Raw genomic sequence first — 12570 nt, forward strand, 5'->3', positions numbered from 1 at the left:
ACAATAATGATAATTATACAAGAAATTTAAAATAAAACTTGCTTGGCTCAGAGGCACGGTGATACACTTCTTGAAGATGGTTGGAGTCTCTCCCACGAGCAAACGGAAGAACAAGTGACAACTCTATCTTTGAGATTCAACTAAGCCACAAAACAAGTAGCATTCAAGAATGTTGCTCTTCTATTCTTGAATTGGTGATTTCACCATTTGATCAATGTCTTTCTAGTGTTTTCAAGGAGAAAGTAGTTTTGAGTGCTTGTCTTTTCAAACCAAAGAAAACACTGAAAGTTTCATGATGAGAAGCATATTAATTATGTAATAGTTAATAGGTTCATGTATGGTTTAAAACAAAAAATGTCATTCTTTCAAGAACCTATAACGTAAAACTTAATGAATAATGAATTTGTCAAATACATTTTCTTTGTAACTCAAAACTTATGAATAATGAATTTATCAAATTCATTTCCTTTGTAACTCAAAAGTTTAAGTGATGCATTTGTTTCAAAACTAATTGAAACATAACCCTTAAAAATCTTTAACTGATGTATTTGTTTCAAAATTTATTGAAACATAAAATCAACAATTATAACTGTGAGAAATCCAAAAGCTTTGTGTTTCATATGAATAGACAAAATTTATATCAGTTCTTGATGGGTCTGAATGATTCATATCATTAGGTTAGAAGTCAGACTCTTATAACGGATGCATTACCTGGTGTTAATCGTGCTTATGCCTTAGTAGTTAAGGGTGAAGGACAAAAGGTTGTGTTGTCCAATGTCAGCAATATTGGTATGAATTTTGTTGGTCTGAAATCACTAATTATGTATTCAAAATTTGTTAATAGCTAAGGGATTATTCAGAAGTACAAAAAGAACTCTCTTCTAGTGCGTGATTTCTGCAAGTGGAAGGGACATAACAAAGAGTTCTATTATAAGTTAGTGATGTAGATACTTAATTTTGTCCCTTCCAAAACTCAATTTATCCATTTTTTACCTCTTGTTATCATATACTCTCACCTATGTGATTATATCTCACAAAAATACAAAAAATAACAATCCTTAAAAAAATTTCTAACAAATTTTATCTTGTTTTAATCCTCCTATCACCCACACCCCTACCCTCACCTGCCTACCCCTACCTCCTGCCCTGCCACGTGTTCTCCACCCCTCACCTACTCACGTTTTCCTCATCCTTTTCCATAACAGAATGGACAAAAAGGAAACCAATTCACAAAAAAAACTAAAATAAAAGAGGGGGCCCATGTGATTATTGGGATTGTCCATTCTTGAATGGAGTATATAAGCAACATTCTCACAGAGAAAAAAAAGGGGGACCAAAAAAAATTCATTCACAGAAAAAAGCATGCACAACACACTACAGAGAAAAATCACACATAGCTCACATGAAAAGATCCCCATTTCCCTAATCATATACACATACACAGCTGCACATATACAGACCCACACGATCCTCCTTTAGTCTTTTATATACACAAAAACAATGATTAGCACAAAAAATACAACAGCACATAGAAAATTTGATACTCATGTCACCGCACCTAATGGGATAGAGAATCGAGAGAGAATAGAGATTGAAGAAGAGAGAATCTGGGAGAGAGATAAGAATCATAGTGAGGGAGGTGTTTCTCCGGTGAGTTTAGACACTACTCCGTCAGGACTCATCGGGAAACAACATGGCCGGCGATAAATTCGATCCGAACTCACACCAAACGACACTTCTATTTTTTATTTCTTTTTGGGTTATCGTGGGTCTTCTTTCGAATTGTATTTTGAGGGAGATAATCATGAAAGAAACAGGAGCAGTAGAAACTAAAATTCGAGAAAAGGGGAAATAACAGATATTGGGCTTTTTCAGCGAAAGCTCACTGGAATTAGCTACTGTTCATTCGAGTTCAGGCACCTTCGATCTAAAATTTATCTCTCATCATCAAAAACTCTAAACCAGCATCTGAACTAACCCAAAATCAACTTGTTTGGATTGATTCCGTCGAGAAATTGCGTACGAGTTTTTGGTTTGAAATTTTGTTTGGGGTCGCGTTTGGTGTTTGTATTAATGTCATGCCATTGTTATTGAATCTATCCAGATCTGTATTTCTCAGTATTGAGTTTGGAGTTTTTTTTGCTGACGAGGTTCGAATCGGGTTCTCGTGCGCGGTTCTATCTCCGATATATATTGAAAGCGACACTTGAGGTCCAATTCTATCTTCTCTTTAATTTTTACATAAATGTGAATGGTTTTTTATTTGATATGTTTGAATCTTTATTTTTGTGTTGGTTGATGTTGAATTTGAATGTGGAAATTTGGATTAGTAGTCGAAGAATTAATTAATTATTTTGGAAATGAATGCGGAAAAGGATTGGGCTCGATAAAAATAAATTTGGATAAATTTTGATTCATTGATGATGTTGAAATGTGATAAGAATCATGATAGGTCGAGTTGGATAGGAAAATAGTAGCTTTGGGTAGGCAAATTTAGAACTTTTGGATTGTTGAATGTTGAAAATGTTTGTTTAATAGTTTTATTTTATGAATTTGGATCGATTGTATTTATTCACCGGGGAATGCCTCGAGGGCACATTTGTATTTACTCACCTGGAAATGCCTGACGTATCATGTACTCGGAGGACACCTCTGATGAAGGCCCGAAGCATCAGGTAAGGCATTGGAGCATAGTTTAGGATTAGTGTAGGTAAGCGTAGGTTTACTTTTCAGTACCTTTTTCATTTAGGGTTGTAATAATTGGACTGGACATTATATTTTTGGACTGCATTTTGTTTGTTTGATTGATCATTTTCGTGTATTTTTGTGTGGTTTGAACATTTTGTAGTGTCAAATTAGCCAATATGCTCCACTAAGTGGCCGTGGTCGAACCACGGGATCGAGGGGTGCCTAACACCTTCCCTTCGGTCAACAAAATTTCTTAACCGGAATCTCTGTTCGCGGATTAGCTTAAAAGAGTCAAAATCATTTTGAAAAAGGATTTCCAAAGGTGACTCTGAGTTGAATATAAATAATCCTTTTCAAAACAAACCTTCATTTTTGTCACTTTATTAATAAAACCCTTTCAAACTTTCGAAACTATAAAATCAAATCTTTTTGGGTTGAAAAAAAGGGGTGTGACAGCTGAGATATCCACCAGATTTTAAGTCTAAGAAGAAAAATTTAGTAGTGAACTCTTTCTATAGTGCAAATAAGAACAACAATTCTAGTTGTCAGAATCAACAAGTCCAAGCCAATGTTTCCTATGGCATGAATACTAGTGTGCCATTGTCAGAATGGGGAAGAAAGAATGATTCATATAATACTGGTTGTTCTACAAGTTAGAGTTCTTCAGTATCTCAGGTCGAGAGTGATGTGAAACAACTTTTTCAGGGTTGTACATTTACTAAAAAGTAGTATGATCATATTCTCAGGATGTTTGAACAAAGACCAGGACCTTCTACTGCTGTAGCTGAATGTAATGCTGCAACTACTGCAGGCAAAACATTACTTGCTTCTGACAATCGTGAGATGTGGATTATTGATACTGGTGCAACTGCTCATATAACGTCTAGTCTGGATATGTCGGCTAAGGAGTTTATCTCTATTCTTGATTCACCTAAGCATGTATATCTTTCTAATGGTGAGTCTACCATAATTACACATATTAATTCTAGTGCTTTATCAGCTTGGAGTGTAATTACCAATGTGTTATATTCCTCAGTTCAAATATAAATTACTATCTATGAGTCAAGTCACTAAGGAACTAGGTTGTTCAATTACCGTCTTTCCTTATTTTCATATTTTCCAGAAGCTTTACAGTGGAAAGGTAAAGAAAGTTGGTAAAATGAACGAGGGTTGTATCTGTTGTTGAATCAGAGTAATGACAAAAATTTTGTGTTTGCTGTTAAGAGTGTGAAACCAAAGACTACCAAGGAATCAACAATGGAGCTGTGGCATAAAAAACTAGGATATGTGTCCCTTGTAGTACTAGCTAGAAATTTTGATATGCCTAAACAAAGTATGTGTAAAATATCCAAGAGCTTAGTTTGTCCTTATGCTAAGCAGACTAGACTTCAGTTTCCTTCCAGTAGTATCAAGAGTGGTGCTTATTTTGATTTGACTCATGTTGACCTTTGGAGTTCTTCTAATACTCCTACTTTTGATGGTAACAAGTATTTAACTACAATTGTGGATGATTATTCTTGGATGACTTGATTGTTTTTGCTCAGAAATAAATCAGATATTTGTGTATCTTTTTAAGTTTTTCTCCAGTTTGTTAAAAAATTAGTTTGATAAGAATGTTAAAGTATTAAGGTTTGATAATAGGACAAAATTTGTTCATACAATATGCGATGCACTGTTCAAAAGGTTGGGAATAGTCCATCAGAGGTCTTGTCCTTACACCCTTCAGTAAAATGGTGTTGTTGAGAGAAAACATAAACATATACTTAAGATGACCAGAGCTTTGTGATTTCAAGCAAAGATTCCTCTCAAATATTGAGGGCATTGTGTTTTAGCTGTAACTTATATCATAAACAGGTTGCCTAGTCGTGTTATTGATAATTAAACACCTTATGAAAAAATGTATAGTTGTAAGCCTGATGTATCTCATTTAAGAACTCTAGGTTGTATGTGTTTTGCATAAAATCTAACTGAGTGTGACAAAATGATGCCTAGATCAAGGTCTACAATGCATATGGGGTATTAAAAAACATAGAAGGGATATATTCTATTGGATCTGGTGAATAGGGCTTTTTTTGTAAGTAGGGATATGATCTTTAGAGAAGATCTGTTCCTTTTTTCAGCTGTGAAAAGTAATGTAAAACAATCCGTGTTTGTGGATACCTTACAATATTCATCAGTTATGTTTCAAGAACTGGTTCATCCAATTTCTTTGGCTCCCAGCAATACATAATCTTCATCTATAAAGGAGGTTGTATTATTTGTTACTGATCAGGTCATGCTAGATCAACCACATGAAGCACTTTTTGATGCCGTGCTTGATCAAATTCATCCTAATGATGATATTCAACCAAATGTTGTAGCTTTGCCTAAGTTGTAGGCTCAAGTTTCACTTAAATACAGAGTTAAGGTTGAGGCTGAGGCTAGAAGATCTACAAGGAGTAAACATAAACCTACATGGGTAAGAGATTTTATTTCCTTGAATATCAGTATCCCATGAGCAACTAATTGTCTTACTCTTATTTGTCTCCATCTTATCAATGCTATATTGCTGCAACCTCTTCCCTTATAGAACCTGATAGTTACTCAGAGGTTGTCAAAGACCAAATATGGGTGGATGCTATACAGACTAAAATTCAGGCTTTGAAGAGTAATAAGACCTGGGAGATTAGAGACTTACCTCCGGGGAAGAAACCTATGGGATATAGGTGGATTTACAGGATCAAATACAAGTCTATGGGAGAGATGGAAAGGTTTAAGGCTAGATTGATGGCTAAGGATTATAATCAACAACATGGGATAGATTATAATGAGACATTTTCTCTTGTTGTTAAGATGGTGACTATCAGAATCATATTATATATTGCAACTTCTAAGCAGTGGTAAATCCATCAGATGGATGTGTTCAATGTTTTTCTTCAAGGTGATCTAAAAGATGATATATATATATATATATGTATATATAACTACCTTAGGGTTTTGTCAGCCAAGGGAAGGTGTGTAGACTGACCAAATCACTTTATAGGCTTAAACAAGCTCCAAGACAGTGAAACCACAAGTTCACTGAATCTCTTATCAATCTCAAGTTCCAATAGAGCCAACATGACTACGCTTTATTCATCAGAAAAACAAAAGAAAAACAAAAGAAGGAATTACTATAGTACTGATATATGTAGATGATATGTTAATAACTGGTAGCAGTCTAAAGCTGATAGAAGAAACAAATAAGGCATTGCAGCAAGCTTTCAAGATGAAGGATTTAGGTGAGCTTAAGTACTTTCTAGGTATTGAGTTCACTAAATCTACAGCTGTTATATTGATCCATCAGAGGAAATATACTCTTGAACTTATATCTGAAGTAGGTATATCAAGAACTAAGCCTGTAAGAACACCTACAACAACAACAACAAACCCAGTATATTCCCACATAGTGGGGTCTGGGGAGGGTAGAGTGTACGCAGTCCATACCACTACCTCTAAAGAAGTAGAGAGACTGTTTTCGATAGACCCTCGACTCAAGATAAAAGGTAATATACAAAAGCATCAAAAGCATAGAACACGATAAAATAACATAGGTATGACATCCACAAAAAATTTGTACATTGCCAAACAAAGGACACCAAGTTCACCTAAATACTGCCTACGACTCATCCACAACCTTATCCCTCTATCCCAATGCTTTTTCTCCATATCTTCCTATCTAGGGTCATGTCCTCAGTTAGCTGTAACTGCTCTATGTCACGTTTAATCATTTTTCTCCAGTATTTTTTTGGCCTACCCGTACCCCGTTTGAAACCTCCCAAGACCAACCTCTCACGCCTACGAACTGGGGTATCCATGCCTCTCCTCATCACATGACCAAACTATCTCAACCTCACTTCCCCCATTTTATTCTCCACTAACACCACTCCCACCTTCTCTCAAATAATTTTATTCCTAACCCTATCATCCCTTGTGAATCCACACATCCAATACAACATCCTCATTTACGCTACCTTCAACTTTTGGATATGAGAATTCTTAACTGGCCAACACTCCGCTCCATACAACATAGCAGGCCGGACTGCAACTCTATAGACTTTGCCTTTCTGCTTGGGGGGCACCTTCCTATCGCATAAAATTCTGAAGCGAGCTTTCATTTCATCCAACCTGTCCTAATATAGTGAGAGAAATCCTCATTTATCTTTCTATTTCCCTGAATAGTAGACCCAAGATACTTAAAACTATCCCTCGTGCAAATCGCCTGAGAATCCAACTTCACTACCACCTCCTTCTCTTGCCTCGAGTCACTAAACTTACACTCTAAGTACTCTGTCTTAGTCCTACTCAACCTGAGACCTTTAGACTCTAGGGTTTGTCTCCGAACCTCCAGCTTATCATTAACCCCTTGTCGCGACTCATCAATTAGAACTATATCATCCGTGAACAGTATACACCAAGGCACCTCGCCTTATATATTTTGCATCAACACATCCATCACCAAAGAGAATAAAAATGGACTAAGAGTTGATCCCTGGTGAAACCCTATCAAGACCGAGAAATGCTCAGAATCTCCTTCCACTATCCTTACTCGAGTCTTTGCTCCCTCATACATGTCCTTAATCGCTCTGATGTACACTACCGGGACCCTCCTCACCTCCAAGCATCTCCAAAGAACCTCCCTAGGGACCTTATCATACGCCGTTTCCAAGTCAATAAACACCATGTGAAAATCCCTTTCTCTCTCTATACTGCTCTACTAGTCTCCGCACAAGGTAAATTGCCTCAGTCGTAGAGCGACCAGTCATAAAACCAATGTCAAACTAACTTTAAAATATTATGATAAACATGTGAAGAGGGAAGAAAAAAATCCTTTAGTAGATCAAATAGTGTATCAGAAGTTAATAGGTAAACTGTTTTACCTCAACATGACAAGACTAGAGCTATATCATATAACACTCAAACATTGAGTTAGTTCTTGCAGCAACCTAAAAGATCTCACATGTATGTTGCACTTAGAGTTGTCAGATATCTTAAGAAACAACCTGGGCAAGGTCTACTGTTATCAAGTAGTTCAAATAGAAAAGTTACTGCCTATTACGATGTTGATTGAGCATCTTGTCTACTTACCAGGAAGTGCGTAACAGGGTACATGATTAAAATTGGCAATTCATTGGTTTCATGGAAATCAAAAAAAACAAACTACAATTTCAAGGAGCTCAGCTGAAGCTGAATGCATAAGTCTTACATGCACAGTGTTAGAGTTAGAATGGTTGCTTGGAGTGCTAAAAGAAATAGGTGCTGAGGTGAAATTACCAGCTCAAATATATTGTGACAGCAAAGTTGCAATTCAAACTGCATCAAATCCAATTTATCATGAAAGAACGAAGCATATTGAGATTGATTGTCATTTCATAAAGGAGAAGCTACAACAAGGATTAATCAAAGTGAATTATCTTTCTACTCAAGAGCAATCTGCTGATGTTTTGATAAAAGGGCTATCTAAATTTCAACATGAATATCTTTTATCCAAGTTAATTATTTTAGATATCTTTGCACCACTTATATTGAAGGGGAGTGTTGAGATATAAATGTGAATTAGCATTAGCTGAAGTGTATAAAGAAAAGATTAGTTATTGTGTAATTGACATGGGTACGATCATGATCGGGGTTCAATGCATTAATGCTCGAGCTCGGGGGGCTGCCCATCCAAGGAAAAATCTTTGAAGTATAGAGAACAAGTCCCACAAGCCCCAAAACTGTTTCACTGTTCATCCGCGTTCACTGTTCATCCGCCCTTTGCAAGGGTTTTTTAGTTATTTGTAATAAGTTAACCTAGGTATAAATAGAACCTCATTAGGTTATTTTTCGGATATTTTTGGAGAATATATTTTGTAGCCTCTTTGAGAGTCTTTAGCATCGTGGAATCCTTGGACAAGGTGGAATCCTTGTGTTGATCATTTGCTTAGAAACGGAGATTGCTTGGGAATTCCAGTTCCCTTGAGGTCAGATAAGAGATAGGTTTAGGTTGTGTGTGATATTAAAGGTACAATAGTGAAATAAGCTTTTGGGTTGTTAATATTATACCATCCCTTGGTCTATCTATCTTTACTTTCTTGTAATCATTTGTCTATATCTATGTAATCCGTTTGTGTTTTTGTCTTGTAACCGTGTGTTGTTGTTATTGCATCTTGTTCATCAAGTGTTGTTGATGTTTTAGTGTGTTTTAATCTTGATATCACTTCCCTTCTTGTTCTTCTTGCGAATCCGAGAGAGGTCATAAAAAAGGTCCATAGTTCTTGAAGTAGTGGATTGATTTTGGTGTTTGTGTTGTTGTGTTCTTGGGGAGTTTTGGTATCATTTGGTATCATAGCAAGGCTGGTTGTGTTCCTACACTACCAATCTTGGGTTCTCTTGGACGAAAATTCAAAAAAAATAAAAAAAGCTGAAAACTGAAAAAAAATTCCAAAGTGCAAATCTGTCCATTTTGTGTTCTTGGCCGAAAATTGTGTTGTTGTTATCTTGGCCAAGATTTGTTTGTTGTGTGTCTAGAACTTGTAGTCTTTTATTTGTTTAGAGTGTTTCTAGTGTTGGTTTCTTTCTCATCAACACTAAAAAGTGTCAAAATCTAAGATTGAATTTGAACTTGTTGAAGTTATTGATGTGAACAAGCTGTGGCCGAGTTGGATGTTGTTGTTACCTAAACCTTGGCCGATTTGATGATTTTGTTGTAGTGGATTTGGAAACTGAAATTGTTGTTGTTATTGGAGTTGTTGTTGTGTTCTTAAGGTTCTTCACCCTTTCATCATCTTGTTAATCCTTAAAGTGCAAACTAGATCTAAAAAGGTGAAAAACAAGCTTGTAGTAATTGTTAGTAAAAGACTTGTCCCTATCACTTCCGAGACTTTTCATCTACTTTTACTTGATTTAAGGACCTTTTTTCAAGGATAAATTTCAAAGAAGTCAAGTTTTGCTTTTGAAATTTGAACAAAAAGGCTCCAAAACCACTTTTCCCTCCATTAACCAAATCCACCAATTCCAAATTGTATATTGATCAAGACTTGAAATTGGGAAATAAAATTTTGATAAAACTCGAGGCCAATAGTGAACTTCCATGTCACTAAAGTACTGTTCATGCAACATTTTTGAGTTCAAATTTTAAATTTCTTAGTTTCATTTTATTGTTTCCTAGTTTCGTTTGTTTGATCGACACTAATTGACAACCTAGTAATACCGTACTAGCTTGTAAGTTAGTTTTGTTTATGTTCTTCGTGTTAACGTTGTTTGTTGTGTGCTTTTCTCGTTTTTAAGTCGTAGTATCTTTTTTGGTTCAAGTTCGTACATTACTTATTTGAGTCGTTTCAAACAAGAATTTACTCCGACCTCGAGCCACAATTGGGACCATGTAACCTCATTGGAGTATAAGCGAGTTATCAACACTTGTAAGGACAATAGAGTGAAAAATTCAAAGTGTGAAAGTGAGGGATTGTGGACTATTTTGAGACGCATTGTGGACTGTTTTGTGATGAATTGTGGAATGATTTTTGCTAATCTTTAATGTGTTTGTTGTTTTCATGTTGTTTGCTTAGTAGCTCTTGATGGATACAATGGCGAATGAAGCTGAAATGCCTAGTTGGGTTAAATTCATCATGGCAAGACTTGATGCCATAGATAGGCGAATAATGGACAGAATGAAAGGAAGATTGGAAGGGATGGAAGGCTCTCTGTGCAAGAAGTTGGATAACTTGATGGAGCATCCAAGCCTTCCTAATCAAATTCCCTTGAGTGGCCATGATCCACATGAGCTACAAGGTAATCAAACTAAATTTTGCACTCTAGTGAATGAGGATAATAGCCAACTAAGTATGGATGACAGTTTGGCTCTAAATGAGCCGAATGTGCCTTCATTTTGTGATGATAATGTACAACTTGAGATTGTGGATACACTAGTTGATTCACCTAGTGTTGAAGCCATTGTGGAAAGTGGTAGTACATTGTCTTATGGAAGTCATGAAGATCAACTTGTGTGTAAAAATGATGATGTTGAACATGTTGGCCGAATGACTAAGGATGACCCTTTAGTTGTTTTTGTTATTGATCATGATAGTAAAGAGGGGAAATTTGATCATTATTGTATTAGTGTTGGGGTAAGGAAGTGTATTCCCAACCCGTGCCCATGGACACTCTAGCCATTTGATTCCGGTGATCATTTGAAGTGTGGTGATGAGGATGTCTTTTGGAATAACTTGAATGTACATAGCGTGTATGGCTTTCCTCTCTCGGCTTTCAAGTCTAATTGTTGTTCCAAGAAGAGTCTATGTTTTCCACTTGATAAGCGACACTTGTTCCTTGTTTCTTATCACACTTATGTGGATAAATTAGTTGATTCTCCCTTGGTAGGGTATTCGGGTAAGAGAGATGTTTGGGTATATGTGAAGTTTGAGCCACCTTGGTAAGATACTATGATTGATTACACTAATCCTAACCCTCATACTTTGAGGAACTTTTGTTTTCTTGTCCTTCCTATTGCTTTGCAAGGTTTAGATTCAAGGACGAATCCTTTCTAAGGAGGAGAGGATGATACGGGTACGATCATGATCGGGGTCCAATGCGTCAAGAATTGAGCTTGGGGGGCTGCCCATCCAAGGAACAAGCTTTGAAGTGTAGAGAACAAGTCCCACAAGCTCCAAAACTATTTCACTGTTCATCCGCCCTTTGCAAGGGTTTTTTAGTCATTTGTAATAAGTTAACCTAGGTATAAATAGATCCTCATTAGGTCATTTTTGGGAGATTTTTGGAGAATATATTTTGTAGCCTCTTTGAGAGTCTTTAGCTAGGTGGAATCCTTGGACCAGATGGAGTCCTTGTGTTGATCATTTGCTTAGAAACAGAGATTGCTTGGGAATTCCGGTTCCCTTGAGGTCATATAAGAGATAGGTTTAGGTTGTGTGTGATATTAAAGGTCCAAAAGTGAAATAAGCTTTTGGGTTGTTAATATTATACCATACCTTGGTCTATCTATCTATCTGTCTATCTATCTTTACTTTCTTGTAACAGTTTGTCTATATCTATGTAATCCATTTGTGTTCTAGTCTTGTAACCGTGTGTTGTTATTGTTGCATCTTGTTCATCAAGTGTTGTTGCTGTTTTAGTGTGTTTTACTCGTGATATCACTTCCCTTCTTGTTCTTCTTGAGAATTCGAGAGAGGTCATCAAAAGGGTCCATAGTTCTTGAACTAGTGGACTGATTTTGGTGTTTGTGTTGTTGTGTTCTTGGGGATTTTTGGTAGCAGTAATAGTAGTTGTAACTAACTTGTTCCTTGTAGCTTATAGTTAGTAATAGTGGTTATGTGAATAAGTCGATATATAGCCTCACAATGCCTTGCATTAGTTAGTCTTTTGATGCACAATAACATAAAGCTTCTTCTTCTATTCTTCTATTCGTTTCCTTGATTTCAGTCTTACATTTACGAACAGTAAAATTATAAAGAAATGACGACAAAGAAAATAAACGTTGAGATGGAATCTGTGTTGTTGTTTCATGCTCTCATCCTTAGATTAAAATTTAAAATTATCATGATTAATCCTAGTAGACTTATCTCAATTCAAATGTAGACACCTAATTTTGTCCCTCACAGATATCATTTTTATTCATTTTTTACCTTATCCTACCATGTACCCTCAATCAGGTAATATCCCTCCACAAAATACAAAAAATGACAAAAATAATACCTCTAACTAATTTATCTTATCCTAACAACCCTTTCAATTAAAAAAAAAGACACATCACCCATACCCCTACCCTCACCACCCCATATCCCACATGACCCCCTTCACATTCTTTGGTCACAAAGAAAAAGAAAACGGACAGCTGTACAAAAGTTGAAGCAATTTTTGTTCTCTTTT

General features: G+C 36.1%; 1 protein-coding gene across 6 annotated transcripts; it reads left to right on the forward strand.

Annotated features, from left to right (window-relative positions):
• Positions 1-1102: 1102 nt before the first annotated feature.
• LOC107851714 lies at positions 1103-11783 on the forward strand. 6 transcript variants are annotated; one of them, XM_047401287.1, is made up of 4 exons: positions 1103-2019; positions 2105-2211; positions 3435-3643; positions 10257-11783. In XM_047401287.1, the coding sequence occupies exons 3-4, from the start codon at positions 3626-3628 to the stop codon at positions 10851-10853; spliced, it is 615 nt and encodes a 204-aa protein (XP_047257243.1). In that variant the 5' UTR covers positions 1103-2019; positions 2105-2211; positions 3435-3625; the 3' UTR covers positions 10854-11783. The 6 variants fall into 6 exon arrangements, 3 of the variants coding, with proteins under 3 accessions (XP_047257243.1, XP_047257241.1, XP_047257244.1); XR_007048491.1 differs by adding an exon at positions 4961-5146 and having other exon boundaries at positions 1114-2211; positions 10254-11783; XR_001669132.2 differs by adding an exon at positions 4961-5146 and having other exon boundaries at positions 1114-2211.
• The last annotated feature ends 787 nt before the right edge of the window (positions 11784-12570 follow it).

Source organism: Capsicum annuum, chromosome 12 (assembly GCF_002878395.1).
Source record: "Capsicum annuum cultivar UCD-10X-F1 chromosome 12, UCD10Xv1.1, whole genome shotgun sequence".
NCBI classification, from domain to species: domain Eukaryota; kingdom Viridiplantae; phylum Streptophyta; class Magnoliopsida; order Solanales; family Solanaceae; genus Capsicum; species Capsicum annuum.